The sequence below is a fragment of the Fundulus heteroclitus genome, chromosome 12 (genome assembly GCF_011125445.2).
Source record: "Fundulus heteroclitus isolate FHET01 chromosome 12, MU-UCD_Fhet_4.1, whole genome shotgun sequence".
NCBI lineage: Eukaryota > Metazoa > Chordata > Actinopteri > Cyprinodontiformes > Fundulidae > Fundulus > Fundulus heteroclitus.
This window is the reverse complement of record NC_046372.1, coordinates 20,411,551-20,427,061: the sequence shown is the minus strand read 5'-3', so window position 1 is coordinate 20,427,061 and position 15,511 is coordinate 20,411,551. Positions and strand designations below refer to the sequence as shown.

The following is a 15,511-nucleotide window of genomic DNA, read 5'->3' as shown; positions in this document are numbered from 1 at the left end:
TTCTTTGGTTGAGGTTTAGTGGTGTGACTGAAAAGTAGTAAATTAATAATTTATGTGACATACTGCATCAAAGCAATGCAAAACTGGTGGCTAAAACTTCTAATGAGAATTGCCTAATTTCTCAGACCCAGAGGTCACCCTCCATTTTCAAAAACTCAATATATAAATCCAAAACTTAACCATTAATTTACAGCTGATTACCATACATTTCAGACCATAAGGCACATTACAAGGCAAGCGCTAACTATTCTTCCCAAGTGTGTAATATCGCTCCTTCACGTCCACAGCTCTCCATCCGCCTATGTCAGGAGGACAGAGTAGCTTGACTACACTGCCCTGTTTCTAACATGAGGCCAAAATAAACGTAACTTTTAATTGAATTAACTTCCTCGGTTTATTGATGCTAGCACGTACTCTGGGCGTGTACTCCTAAACGCTCCCACATACTCTGTGTACTCTGCTCATATTGTGAGCTTGGTGGACTCCACTCTGACTCTACATGGACATTTTACCTTCATAGTCCAGCGTCCTGTTGCCTACATTTATTGTGGCAAATTCCTACAATTCCCAGACTTTCTGCCAGTGGGACGAAGCGGCGGAACGTATGGTAAAATGTGTGATTAGCTAGCTGAGCACCTAGAGTCGTTTCTTTTTCAGCAGCCTCCACCTGTCAGTGAGAACAGAAAGGGACTGTGATGCTGCATCCTGGAGACCAACTGCTTGGAGCAGCTCAGTGCATCCAGCTCAGTGTCACATGGAAACGGTTCAATGTAAAGACTTATTGTCATAAAGAAGTAGAAATTTAGGTTTGCAGGTACCTGTATTCACGGGCCTCCACGGTGTGAACTACATGAATGCACTTCTAGTTTAGACATTACAGTCAGGCAGTCTGGTGGACAGCTCAGGGGTCCTCAGGTAGTAACACAGTGTACCGTAATGCTCCTAATATCCATTGAGCGGAGCAGCTTCGTTGCTAAAAAAAGTCGTACTTACACATTTTAACAGATTTTTGTGCTCATTGTACCACATAAAATCAGTCAGTAAGCACAACAGTGATCATTGATAAATTAAGGCATTTAAGTACGCCTTATAGTCTGAAAATTTACAGTATATTAAAGTCCCAAGCCGTCCATCCATCTCGTGTTCCATCCTACCATCACTGCTGAACAAGACACTTAAACTGAGACCGACCCTTAAGTGGGCAGTCCACCAGTTTCAGGTCTTTATCCAGAGCCCCAGACTCTCATCCTGGCCGCTTCAATTCAATTCAATTCAGTTTTATTTATATAGCGCCAATTCATGAAACATGTCATCTCGAGGCACTTTAGAAAGTCAAAATCTCCGGTGGCGGCAAGGAGTCTGGGGCCTGGAGGAGGTGCGGGCCACTGTGTCCGGGGTCTTGGCGGGGGGCTGCAATGGGTAGTCAGCGGCTTGCCAGGTCTGGGGCTGACGCCTCCGCTCCCCCCAGGAGGGGCGGGGGGAAGGGGTGGCAAGGGTAAGGTGGGGGAGGGAGGGGATTTATTAGGTATTTAGGGGGTGAGGGGGGCTCTGGCTGGGTGGCTCGTACGGGTCGTGTTGGCCCGCCCTCTTTGGGGGGCCCGGTCCGGGGGGCGTCTGGTCCGGGGGCGGGGCCGGGGGTCGGGGGTCGGGGGGCAGGACGTGGGGGGAGCCCATCCCCCCACGTCCTGCCCTCCTCCGCTTCGTTGGCAGGCGCCTTGGCCCTCTGGCGCATCTGCCCCCCCGGGGGGCGGCCGGTGGCCCCCAGGGCCCATGGCCGGGACCACTTCAGCAGGGCTAGCTGCCGGCGGAGCCCACGGGCTCGTCCCCGCGGCTCATGAGGGCGTCGGCATTGCGGTGGCTGGGGGATTTCCTCGGGGTCGTCTCTGCTCCTTCCTTGGGGGGGTTGCAGATATCCTGTGTCGGCCCCTCCTGGGCGACCTGCTTTAGGGACCCCTTTGGGAGTCCGGGGTTACGGGTCCCCTGACGCCTGCCTCTGTGCTCGGGGAAGGTGGGTCTTTGGTTCTCCACAATTCAAGCTATTTCCTTCTGGATAATTTTCACCTAAACTACTGCTCTCTCACAAACTCCCACAGATGCTGGGTCCCAGGTATTAAGTGTTCACTTATATACAGTACTCTTATAATTTATTTATTTATTTATGTTCTTTCACTTTCTTTTTTCAAGTATCACATTACACATGTCAGCTTACATAATAATAATATATATGATTTAGCAATGGCGTCTAGGTGTTATTCGATTGTATCTGTTGCTTTATGTCTGTTGGTTGTGCTGTTCTTTTTGCATCTCTCTTTCCAGGTGACGGAGCAGACAGAGAATGTTTTATCATTCTCTCCCTTTTATCTCTTCTTTCTTTCACCTCTTTACTTTCTTTTTTTCCTCTCTTTCTCTTTCACTTCTTGTTCTTCCTTTACTCTCCCATTGTACTGTCCATATAATTTGAAATTCTCCTTGCAGGAATCACAATAAAGCTATTTACAAGCATAAATCAAGTGGAGCACTATGGCGAAAGCTGTTCGCTCCACTTGTAAAAGCAAAATCTGTCGAGCTCTATCTGGCATTGAGACATCAATTCCTATTGCCACATTGCTAGACAGGACACTGGAAAAAACAAAAAATACAAAGTCAAAATCAATCATATTATACAGATTTGTCAAAAAATTCCTATATAAGAGAACCAGTTGATTGTTTCAAAGTCCCGACAAGCAGCATTCACTCCTGGAGATGCGTAGAGCCACAGGGAGAGTCGTCTGCATTGTCCATGGCTTTGCAGCAATCCCTCATACTGAGTAAGCATGAAGCAACAGTGGGAATAAAAAACACCCATTATCGGGAAGGAAAAACCTCCAGCAGAACCGGGCTCAATATGAACGGTCATCTGCCTCGACCGACTGGGGTTACAGAAGGGTGGGTTAGGGGTTAGGGTGAGGCATGTACTTATAAAGGTAAGATTTAGGGTTTGGCCATAGAAAGGACTGAAAATTAATTGAAGTTAAGGCGAGGATGTGTGTGTGTGTGTGTGTGTGTGTGTGTGTGTGTGTGTGTGTATGCGCATGTATAGCTATTGTTATGAGGACCAAAACTTGACAGTAGACCAACGTTGTGAGGACATTTTGCAAGATCCTCACAATGCAAATTGGGCTAATGCTTAGGTTTAGGGTTAAAGTGTGAATTGAGTTTAGGTTAGGGTTAGAGTGGTCAGTATGACTGGAAAGGCACTATATAAGTTAAGTCCATTTACCATATAAAAAGGCCCGATTAACACAACTGATTATATATTTCCATAACACACTCAACCTCACACAACAGCTCCTTGCCCATCAGTGAGGTGATATTCAACGTCCCAAAAGCCACTTCATACCTCCAGCAATTAGCATGCCAAGGCCCCGCCTTAAATTAAAATTGTCATAGTATTCTGATTTACTGAATGGGTCTTTAGGTGTTTGTTATCTAATCAACCATTTTCCAGGCTTTGAAGATCAAAGATGCTTGCTTGTGTTGTACTTCTTGACTTACTGAGAACAAATGCCAGATAGGATCCAAAAAACAGTATTATTGGCTGAAACATCTCAGGAAATAAAAACATTTTTGGAGCAGCCTAGTTAAAGTTTTGCTTGATAGAGAAGCTGCAGGCTTCAGATTATCCCAGAATGATGTCAAAGCCTCAGAAACGCCTAAAGGCAGCTGCTGCTGCCAAGGCAGGAGCAACCAGTAGGTTGTTCCTGCCTAGTGCAGAACCAATCTGGGCAAATACTTTCTCACACAGGACTGTGCTGGTTAGGAATGATTTTTTTTTTAAATAAATTTCATAATCCATAGAAAACTGCTTCTTGGTTTTATTCAGATCATCGTTGTCTTGTATCAACATTTGTTTCATGATCTAAAACATTTAAGACAAAAAGCAAAAACAGAAGGAATCTGGATGGCGGTAAATACTTTTCAAAAGCTACAGAGCTGTGGGAAAGAATTTAAAATTGGACTCAGTATAAAATATGTGGAAACCTGGGAGAAGACCTGAGGGACACTGTGCTACAGTCTGCAGCTGCTCTTTGAACGGGTCGGTGCTTGTAGGCAGAAAAATGGCTCTGAGTCAGATTAGCGCATTAACCACGCAGCCGTTAACCAGCCGGGGTTTTCCCCGATAACCAACCAAACATCGCCAACGCTGCCGCGAGACGTTTGGTGATTATCACAGGAATATTGGTACTTTCAGAACAACCAACGCATCTATAATTTAAACCCAATGCGTTTTCTGACTCAATCTGAACCCCTGGTCTGCAGCTGGAATCAGATGTTTTCTCACAGACACCAGTCATCTAAGTAGGTCTGGTGCTTCTGTGGCTCTGCTTGTTTTACAGTGAAATAACCTTAGATGCTGATCTGATCCCTGACAGAGGAGAACAACAACGCCAAAAGATGTGGAAAACAGCGAGCAAATCCCTGTTGACGGTATTTTAGTCCCAGAGTGACTGAATAATCATAAACTCAAAGCTGTTCACTTACTTCTCCAGCCTGGGTGAAAGCTCAGAAAGCTCCCGGTGATCCAGCTGCTCCTCCATGATGCCCAACATGAGGAAACTCCTGAAACATCAACTCAGGCTGCTCAGATCCAAGGTCTCACTCAAATCCCCCCGCCACTCTGTCACAGCCAATCAGAGAGCTTGCAGTAGGGATGTGCCCTGCTTGGCTGTCCAATCAGAACAGGGAGACATATAAACACAGGAGGGGGCGTGAACAGCTCTTTGTTAAAATCTAAACTGAAAGTAACCAGGTCTTTAGATTCTGATTCGTTTGTTTTTTTTGGAATCTTGTCAGGGTGTCTGAAGGAAAGTACCTGAATATTCCTGAAGAACCCACCCACGAGTCCAACTTTGTTCTGCCACTCATAAAGCAGCAGGTACATCACAACAAAAGGATTTAATGTTGACTCAATATAATTACTTCCTGAATTAGAGGATTTAGAGCCAACTCCTAAATGGTGACATACAACGGTTCTGGGTTGCTGGTGACAATTTTACATTTCTGTGTCATCACTTGACAGTAGTCAACTACGTCCATGAGTTTATCTTTAGTAGAACTGATCACTGCAACGGTGTTTTCACAGGTCTGCCTAAAAAGTGGATCAGAACGCTGCTGCCAGCGTCCTCACAAGTAGAGAACATGGACCCGGTTCTGAAGTCCTCACTAAGACTAAGAAAGTAGAGAACATGGACCCGGTTCTGAAGTCCTTCCACTGAAAAAAAACAAATCTGAGTGAATGTAAATGTTATGTAATTAAAATGTGTAATATTAACAATAAAATGCTACGTTAGTATCTTTACATAATATATGTGGTTTTGAATTCATCTGCGTTTGTTCAAAACACAAGACAATGTGCATTTTTTTCCTTTACAAAATGAATCTAAGTAATCACAGCCAAACGTTTGACGTACACACTCACAAAAACAACACCTTTTTTCATTTACTCAGTACAAAAAATTACTCCCCTCCCTGTTTTGTTGGTCTGGAAACCCTGTTCATTTCAACTGACGACAGTTAGTTAGGTGGACAGAACAACAGGTGGACAGAAGGTAAGAATAAACTTAGTTAAATATTTAATGTTACTTATATTTAATGTTACATTAAATATAATGTTACATTATATTTAATGTTACTTATACATTCTTTATAGTCTTTGAATTGCTGTACAGAATTTAAGCTTTAAATGTAATTTGAAGATCAAAGGTAACGTTAGAATGCAACAAAAAATAAGTCATGTTGTGTAAGCATGTGGATTTTTAGTACAGCAAAGTGAAAAATTGGTGGAGATATATATTTCTTTTGCTCATGTAAAAGCGGCTCAACCTTAATTTCATGAAGCAGGGATAATACTTTTTTGTGCACACAACCCCCCCCCGCCCCCCAAAAATAATGACGTTTCTGAACAATTTTTTCTTCTCCATGTCAGTTTCCTATTCTGTTCACTTAATAAACACAGCTTTGTCTTTCCGTGTTCTGCTTCAAAATGCCGACTCAGTATTGACCTTTGGTTGGCCAGCTCCTGCATCAGCTTCATATGCATGCATCATTGGGCTTAAGTGTCAGCCAGTAGTGAGCCGGCGTTTTTTGCACAAATTCAACACATAAATATGTCTTTACTTCCTTTCTGGGCCTTGAAAGTGGTCATGACGCTGCTGTATGTGAAGGAGCGAGACAGCTTTCAGATTTCATTAAAAAAATCTTATTCTTCTGAACATGTGAACAAACCCTTTAAGATAATCCCATATTTCATATATTTGTAGGACAACAGCATTGAGTCCAGAAGAGAAACTGTGACCAGAGGCCTCATTCTCTACCTTGGTGAAAAGACAGAGGAATTAATCAAGGACTACCAGGTAAAGAAATTATATTTCTGCATATGTATGATACTAAAAGATTTTCAGATGTATTTCTTGATTTATATTAAAGTCTTAGAGTACACATGCATGCATACTCATGACTATGGCTGTTGGTTGACTATGACCTGTGATCTCCACAAAAATTGGGTTAAATCCCAACACAGCTAAAAACTACCACAGCAACTCACGTATTCACACCCAAATGCTGACAGCACACAGCACATTATTCGAGTGCTGTTTGGGGACAAATTGTACATAAGTATATATATCAAAACTACCACAGCAACCACGTAATGCCACCCAAATTTCTGTTCATAGCAAAGAGCCATATGCATTCTTCACATTATAAAACAAAATAGGTTTAATTCTCTTTGATATATTTCACAGGTTTGTGATGATGACGATTCTGCAGCCATCCAAGAGGCCATCACTTCATTTGTACTCAACATCTTTGTGGTTGAAGCAAGCTGGAATTACCATTGAGGGAACAGAGGACCTTTTTGGTATTCCCAATGTAGCACATGCTTGCACCTACCTTATGTGCCTTATTTATGCCTTGGAACTTAGCTATCCAAAGAAACTGAAATACACCTTTGCAGTATTTCAGAAGATCTTCCTGGAGCTGGAGGATGTTAACAAAAAGATGTCCTCCAAAGTCCACGATCTCAAGATCAGCTCACTGGCCTAAAAGCGATACAGGCGTTGTTGATGTTAGAGGGTTTGAGTTAGATCCCTCTGTTAAAGTTTTACAGTTAAATTTCTCAGCTTTGTTCATATTACGAATGGTTCATATAGTGACCATCTGTGAGTCTGTTAATGTTTAAGGTGCAGTTGAATAAAAGATGACAGTTAATAAGTCAGAAACGTGGAAAATATATTGTATTGATATTGATATTGATATTGTATATTGAATTTTGTGACCATAATTCTGACGACAATAAAGCATGTCAACTTTCATTTAATGAGCTTTCCTTTAGCATCACCATGAAGCACAATTTTCTATTGTTCAAAATGTATCAAGCTGTGGTGTATATATTTTATTATACTTGTCAGTTTTCACTATCAAATGACCAAAATGTCAGCTTTATGTAATTTAATAACTAGATTTCCATATTTGTTGAGCACATTCTACTGGCATTCTGTTTACAAGTACCAGTGTTGAACTAGTAAATAGTAGTAAAAAAATAACTGTTTGCATGTATACTTTCAGTAGAAATACTCAGTTACTAATTAAAAAATGTTAGTACATGTAACTTTAAAATACACTAACAAATGTTTTAAAACAAAGTAGATCCCACTTAAAATTTGTAATTTGGAAATGTAAAAATTATGTTGGATTCAGACAAAAGTACACATTTAGAACTCTTAAAGTTATGTAGATCCAACACACAAAAACATGACTAGAGCAACGCTAAAATTAAGTTAACTTAAGTTAACATTTTATTTTAACAAACAAAAAAAATAAGTAGTTTCTACAAAGAATAGTCTTGTTGGATCTTCGTAATAAAATTATGCAAAAAAATTCATTATATTTTTTAAGTAAATCAAGCAGATTATTTTTATCAGAGCTGGCTCCCTGGATCTCAGAGACATTATGAGTCAGACACCAGGTTAGGATACACACAGATAACATGACACACACACATACAACAGACTTAGTATTTACAGGAGGTTTTCTTCTTCACACGTTAGAGCGTGCAAGTTCGCATCAGAGTCTGAGAACTCTGATATCAGTCCCTTCATGAGTGATATGAGCCGATTTACACGGATCAGTTCATCCTTCATGAATCTCAAGTAATGAGCTCATTTTGGTGCAGTGATCTGGATGCTTCATTTACAGAAATGTCCAATTTGATATTCCTGAGAATGGACAATAACAGTAGTGTGATTGTAACACGATGGACAACAAGCTTCTCAGCAGGGGGCGATTGCCCTCACAGCTTTAGTGAAGAAGCTGTTTCTGAGTTTATTAGTTCAGATTTGATATTATTGAAACATTTACCTGATGGCTAGGTCATTCCTCTCCTAGATTGTGCAGCTGCCAGACCTCACAGTAATGCTGAGACATAAACGCTCTCTATGGTAGGTCTGTAGAAGTTCTTTAGCAACTTAGTGGGAAGTCCAGACCTTTTCAGCGTCCTGAGGAAGAAGAGCCGTTGTTGGGCCTTCTTCACCAGGTGGGAGGTGTTCACAGTCCAGGAGAGGTCAGAGGAGATGTAAATGTCCAGGAAACTGATGCTGTCCATGCCTCCACCACCTCCTCCTGTATGTAGAGAGGAGGTGTTCAGTCCTCCTGGACCTCCTCTAGTCTATCATTACCTTCTTGGTCTGACTGGTGTTCAGGATCAGGTTGTTCCTGGAGCTCCACTGTGTCAGATTGCTGACCTCCTCCCTGTAGTGGGAGCCATCATTGGTGGAGATGAGACCCACTACAGTGGTGTCGTCCACAAACGTCTGGTCGGACCAGAAAGCAGGTGGCCCTAATTACACAGGTGATATGATTAAGATCTAATTAGGAAAGGAGGGCAGAGGACTGGCGGGAACAGAGGGAGAACTGAATCTAAAAAGGGAAACAGGGAAAGAACCTCACTAAACTAAGGAAGAGCAGAACGACCAGAACTACTAAATAAAGAACAGAAGCTAACTAAAACAGGAACCGAATCTAACGATCATATGAATGCATCATAAACATGCTGAACAGAAAACCAGACTAATGACAGGAACCAGGATCTGAGGAGGAACAGAGGAGCAGCATTAATTAATCAAACCCCGGGGATCATGACGTCCCGAGTCTCCTAATGGCTGCTTTGGTTGCTAACATGACTTCTTGTTCCATAGAGATCAGGTTTGTGGAGGACACAACTAAAGGGTGTCCAGTGGAAAGCCTCCTGAGCTGTTGATCTCTGCAGCTCCTCCAGAGCCACAATGGTCCTCCTGCTTCTCTGATCAATGCTCTTCTGGTCCAGCCTGTCAGTCCAGGTGGACGTCCAGGTCCTGGTAGGTCTGCAGGTGGTCCATCCTCTTTCCAGGTCCAGATGATGATCAGAACTCTGGGAGATTCTGTAGAACCTGACTCAGAAGTTTTGTGCAACAGAAAATGGAATAAAAAGAACATTTTAATCAACTTTGTGCATAAATGTTGCCAGTTTCTGAGCAGGAGATCCACTTTCTTGTAGGAGACTTGGAGGACTTTTACCTGTGCTTCCCTCCAGTCCGCCTGGTTTATAGGAACTGCAGCTGATTTATTCCTCTCACTCTGAGCCCATCCAACCAGAACCTGGACCGGAACCGAGCCGAAGAACAGCAGCATTCAGTGAGTCTGAGCACCAAAAAGCTGCTTGGCTGCCGCCTGGAGGACTTCTTCCCAGCGCTCTAACCCTAACCCGATGACACCAAGCAGAGACAACTGTCTGTAGCTGGACTGCAACGAGTTGCTTTAATGATGATGACAATAAGTCATAATGAGAATTAGAGAATTAGAGTTTAGTGGTTCTGTTTTTCTCTGAATTAACCCCCCCTCTTAGGAATGAGGAGATGTTGAGCCTGTGGAGTTTCGATGAGACTTGAACCAACATGTGATGGTTACTCGTTGTTTTTCTCTCTGATTGGAGCCAGAAGCTGTGATTTACGACAGACACTCAAATGCCCCACAGTAGTTGAAGTCTAGATCAAATTACAGCCAATCAGGGACCACCATCTCTGCTCTTCTACAGGTTCGTTTCAATTTTATCCCGGCGTGTCTCCAATGGGTGGAGCTCCACTGCAGGGAGCGCTTCATTTGTTTTACAGCACTTTGCGGGTAGATGACGCTTTTGGGGTCAGTTTTGTTTTGTCATGTGGGCAGAAACAACCAATGACCGCTGGTTCCACACCAGTCCCTTCAAAATAAAAGCCCCAGAATATTCTGAGAGGTTAAAAACAAACACGAAAATAAACAGAGGTTGGACATCCACCCATCCCTCTATCCTTCCATCCATCCATCAATCCATCCCTTCATCCACCCATCCATCCATCCATCCATCGTCCATCCCTTCTTCAACAGAGAGAGGTCTCCTAGACCTCCACGCTCAGACTGAGGATCTGCAGGGGTTCCTCCGTGGTTCCCTCTCGCTCTCATTCAGGAGGAGGGATTGCTGCAAAGTCAATGGCTCGACACAGTTGGCTGGGAAACCTTTTACTGGTTGGAACAACAAACAGAAGTTTTGGGGAGCGGTGGCCTAGAGGTCAGAGAGCAAGGGGATTGTGTCCTGGAGAGGCGGTTCCTGGTTCAACGCCCACAGACTGCCACGCTGGGTCCCTGAGCAAGACCCTTCGCTCCAGAATGCTCCCCGGCACTGCCCAGTGGCCCCTTGCTCCCCGTGGGACGGATTAGACGCGGAGGACACATTACACTGGAATGGATATTATCATTATCATAATATTAATAATTATTAAGAGCATTTTCTGCATCCATATCAGGGATCTAATTGAAATTATATTCTAATTGAAATTATATATATATATATATATATATATATATATATATATATATATATATATATATATATATATATCGATCCTTTTGTCATTTATTGTGGATTGTCGCAAATTATTTTAAATGAATTAACGTCGCAATCGTTCTCGGGATGCTCTTACTCTGAAGGGTCAGACCGGAAGTGGCATTACTCTCCGCACCTTGACAGCTCCAGAGGCTCCAAGGGGAGAGGAGAAGATCTGCTGCTGACGGAGAGGAAGGACCTTAGTCCTACACACCCGGACCGAGCACCAAAAAGCCTCCCAGAACTGGACCGGACAGAACCGGGAGCCGGTTCCGTTCGGACCTTTGGCTCCGAGCCGCTGTTATCTTTGGATCTTCGGCAGGGACGAACGGGAATGGGTCGGCCGAGGAAGAAACCCTCCCGTGGGTGTTCGGAGTAAAGCTGCCCGGGTGGAGACCTCCCGAGGGCGGGAGAGGAGACTCTGAGGGGGAGGACGGAGTTCTGAGGAGGACGACTCGGTTCCGAAAAGGAGGAGAAGATGAAGATGGGAGGAGGAGGAGGAGGAGGAGAAGCGGGGCTGGTGGAGCTCTGCGGGATCCTGCTGCTGCTGAGCGGAGCGTGTCACTGTGGAGGTGAGGGGGGGGGGGGGACAGGGTGACATTTGAACCTCTGAGGAACATCTCCTGTGAAATGTTTGACTCGTTTGTTTGATTAAAGAAAGATAACGGAACATTTGAGTGAACTTCCGGTTAGAAAAGTGATTAAAACAATGTACGGCAAGCCCTGTGGGCCAAAACCAGGCGATGTGCTTCATGAACCGACAGCTACAGGCTGTAAACTGGAGCGGTCAGAGGTACTGACTGCTGGGGGAACCCGGAAACGGTCCCTGTACGCTGAGGGTGACATTTAGAAGCCAAGGCAGTACCGGCCCACTTAAAGCACCGTAAAATGTCCTGCAGCAATCCCTCATACTGAGCATGCATGAGGCGACAGTGGAGAGGAAAACTCCCTTTTAACAGGGAAACCAGAGCCCGGCTCAATGTGACCTCGACCCAGTGGGGGTCAGAGAAGACAGAGCAGAGACCCGGAGTCAAAGGATTGGTTGGACTTGACCAGATCTGGATAACTGATGGTGAAGATGTGTTCTGTAAACTCATAAATCACATTTACCCCGTAAAGAGAACTTCAGGGTTTCATCCTGATATTGAATATTCAGGTGTGTTTGGTGTAGATCAGGGGTGTCAAACTCTTTTTGCTTTAGGGGCCGCATTCAGCTTAATCTGATCTCAAGAGGGCCACACGAGTAAACTCATTGCAAGATTAAATAGAACTAATAAAAGTGAACTTGTTGTTGATTTTTATATTAAATTAATTTAACTTTTACACAATATATTATGAATAACCTCAGCGTTTTAAGAAAAGTATGTGCAATTTCAACAATACTTTTACTCAGTTAAACATTTACTTGTGCATTATGCATAAGAACTGATCACAGTGATTATACAATGTTGCAAAACATTTATTCACATTTTTTGGAACTTAAAAACACTGTCCTACATGACAAAATACATCAAACAGATAAAAATTAAGAAATGATTTAAATTTTTCCACACCTGAAGCTTAATCTGCTGATTAAAACACAGCGCCCCTCGTGGACAATATAGGAACTGCATATTTTCAATTAAACAAAGTCTCAATACACGCCGGAGAACCTTTTTCTGGGGAAACGGAGCCGACATCCGTCAGGCGGCATCCAGGCTCCGTTTCCCCTTCAGGTACCGCAGCAGTGGAATCGAGGCGTCGTCCCTTCAGCTGCTAGTCCTCAACCCTCCTCAGGTTTCTGTGGTTTCACTCCGACCCGTACGGAGCATCAAACCTCCCGGCTATCCATAAGTGTGTGGAAGTTCTGCCTCCGCCCAGCAGGTGCTTTATGCGCCGTGTTTGTTCAGAAGCCAGAACTGTAGCAGAGGAGAGGACTCGTCACACAAGACTCTGAACTCGACTTGATTAAATGGTTAAAGACTCGTTATAGAGCGGCGTGTGACTCGCAAACGACTCGGTCCCTGGTCCTGTCAGGGGTACAGTCCTCTGATTGGTTGCTGGACTCCCTTCTGATTGGTCCTGGACTCTCCTCTGATTTGTCCAGAACTCTCCTCTGATTGGCTCAGAACTCTCCTCTGATTGGTCCTGGACTCTCCTCTGATCTGTTGCTGGACTGTCTTCTGATTGGTCCAGAATTCTCATCTGATTGGTTCTGGACTCTCCTCTGATTGGTCCAGAACTCTCCTCTGATTGGTCTAGAACTCTCCTCTAATTGGTCCAGAACTCTCCTCTAATTGGTCCTAGACTCTCCTCTGATTGGTTCTGTACTCTCCTCTGATTGGTTGCTGGACTGTCTTCTGATTGGTCCTGGACTCTCCTCTTATTAGTTCTGTACTCTCCTCTCATTGGTCCAGAACTCTCCTCTGATTGGTCTAGAACTCTCCTCTAATTGGTCCAGAACTCTCCTCTAATTGGTCCTAGACTCTCCTCTGATTGGTTCTGTACTCTCCTCTGATTGGTTGCTGGACTGTCTTCTGATTGGTCCTGGACTCTCCTCTTATTGGTCCTGGACTCTCCTCTGATTGGTTGCTGGACTGTCTTCTGATTTGTCCTAGACTGTCTTCTGATTGGTCCAGAACTCTCCTCTGATTGGTCCAGAATTCTCCTCTAATTGGTCCTAGACTCTCCTCTGATTGGTTCTGTACTCTCCTCTGATTGGTTGCTGCTCCTAACAGGCCGTTGGTTCGACTCCTCCCTCATTCCCCACACTGGTCGACTCGGCCTGCTGCGGGTAGCATACTGACAGCTCAGGGCTGCTCCGTACAACAGAAGAAAAGCGTGCCTGTCCCTTTAAGGCTGCACGGTGTCTGTGTGTTTGTTGTGTTGCTGCCGGACGCTGAGCGATAAGCGGCTTAGCGCTGCGGGCTCAGCAGCACCAGGCTGCAGCGCTGGCAGGAGGTGAAACCCTGAGTGTTGCTCACCGATCCTTCTGGTCACGTCCTGAAGGCATGCGGAGAGAAATGAGCTGCAGAAAACATCATCGTCACAATGTTGGCCGATATCCTGCAGATAGAACCAGAAACAGAGGTGGAGTCTGAAAAAAGAGCATTTCTAGGAACCAGGACCCCACCCAGACCCACTCAGAGCTGGCCCAGATCCCAGGATCATGACTCGGCTTGGTTCTCCTCTGGAAACCTGAACATGTGACCAACTGGACCCGTTAGCAGCTTCAGGGCCGACTCCCTGCTGGCGAACTGATTCCACACATCAGTTCCACACGGCAGCTGGTAGAACCATCTTCAGAACCCTCACCAGCAGGAGCTCTGTGGTGTCTTCAGTTCATTGAGGGGTTTCTGCTCTGCTGCCTGAAGGTTGAGGTTTGGACTTTCACTGGACCATGGCAGCACCGTGATTCTGCTGCTGCTGCTGTGTTTGGGATCATGGTTCTGATGCTGACCCAGTCTAGACCAAGCTTCAGGTGCTGGACAGGTGGACTCACCTTTGGCTGAGTCCATCTGTCAGAGACATAGAGGATGGAGTCAGATCCTACAGAATCCGTGTATCTTTCGTTAATTCTATTTTCAATTGCAAATCAAAAAACGAAAAACAAAAAATGAAGTGGTTATTTTGTTTTTTTGTTTCTTATGCTTAAACCAAAAACGAAAAAGGGATTGGTTTTTCATATTTCAATTCTTAGCTCAGATCGAAAATACGAAATGGAAAAACAGACAGCAGGCAGAGTTTGATTTTAATATTTAATCGGCGCAGTTTACGTGACCCGGAAATAGCTGTTTGCGACTTCAGTAAAGTTAGAAAGATATTCACAGATTCAGCTTTTCCGGATCAGTAACTCATCTACGGATGATTTATTCTACAAAACAGACACCTCTCTATAACCACAGCAAGGCAGACAGTCAGCTACAACCGTAGTTTGCTCACACTGCAAAAACGGATCTAAAAATAAGAAAAATGTTCTTAAAATTAGTGTTTTTGTCCTAGATTTGAGCAGGTAAATAAGATTATCTGCCAATGGAATGAATATTTTCACCCCTAAAATAAGATAATTAGATATACTGCACTTGAAATAAGATGATGGAGATAAATTGTTATTATTTCAAGTGTAAAAATCTTATTCCATTGGCAGATCATCTTATTTACCTGCTCAAATCAAGGACAGATACACTTATTTCAAGACAATATTACTTATTTTTAGTTCCGTTTTTGCAGTGCAAAACGAGTCTCCCACCGCGCTGGGTGAACTACATTGGACCTAATGCAGAGCTCGCTTCTCTGCAGATGCTTAGGGACCGTGTGCAAGTTGCTACCCCAGAAACATAATCATAGAGAAATATTCAACAGCGTCACCAAGGAGAGGTGGATTATTATCAAATTAATTTCATATGTATCTGATCTCATGTATATCATACCACATTTATTGGATTTGAAAATAATAATTTTTTTTTTAGGAATTTCCCAAAGCCTAAATGGCAAATGGCACCTCTATTTTATTATTAGAATAAATATAAAATGAGCAATGACTACACCTTATATCATTGTAGTGCCACCAAACTTGTAGAATAGATAGATAACCTCATC

The 15,511-nt window shown here is 43.7% G+C and overlaps 1 protein-coding gene and 1 long non-coding RNA gene across 5 annotated transcripts in view; both read left to right on the top strand.

The window, feature by feature from the left end:
- Nucleotides 1-5,576: 5,576 nt before the first annotated feature.
- Nucleotides 5,577-9,251, top strand: LOC118565110. Of its 2 annotated transcripts, XR_004932194.1 has the most exons (4): nt 5,577-5,588; nt 6,300-6,392; nt 6,783-6,898; nt 9,234-9,251. It is a non-coding gene; the product is annotated as an uncharacterized LOC118565110 (long non-coding RNA). The 2 variants fall into 2 exon arrangements; XR_004932193.1 differs by lacking the exon at nt 9,234-9,251 and having other exon boundaries at nt 6,783-7,129.
- Nucleotides 9,252-11,075: 1,824 nt separating this feature from the next.
- adam9 (ADAM metallopeptidase domain 9) overlaps nt 11,076-15,511 on the top strand; it is a 47,253-nt gene continuing 42,817 nt past the window's right edge. For all 3 annotated transcript variants that reach the window (XM_036144761.1, XM_036144760.1, XM_036144762.1), the window contains exon 1: nt 11,076-11,505. In XM_036144761.1, coding sequence (XP_036000654.1) covers nt 11,412-11,505 — 94 coding nt within the window. In that variant the 5' untranslated portion in view covers nt 11,076-11,411. The remainder of the gene's footprint in view (nt 11,506-15,511) is intronic.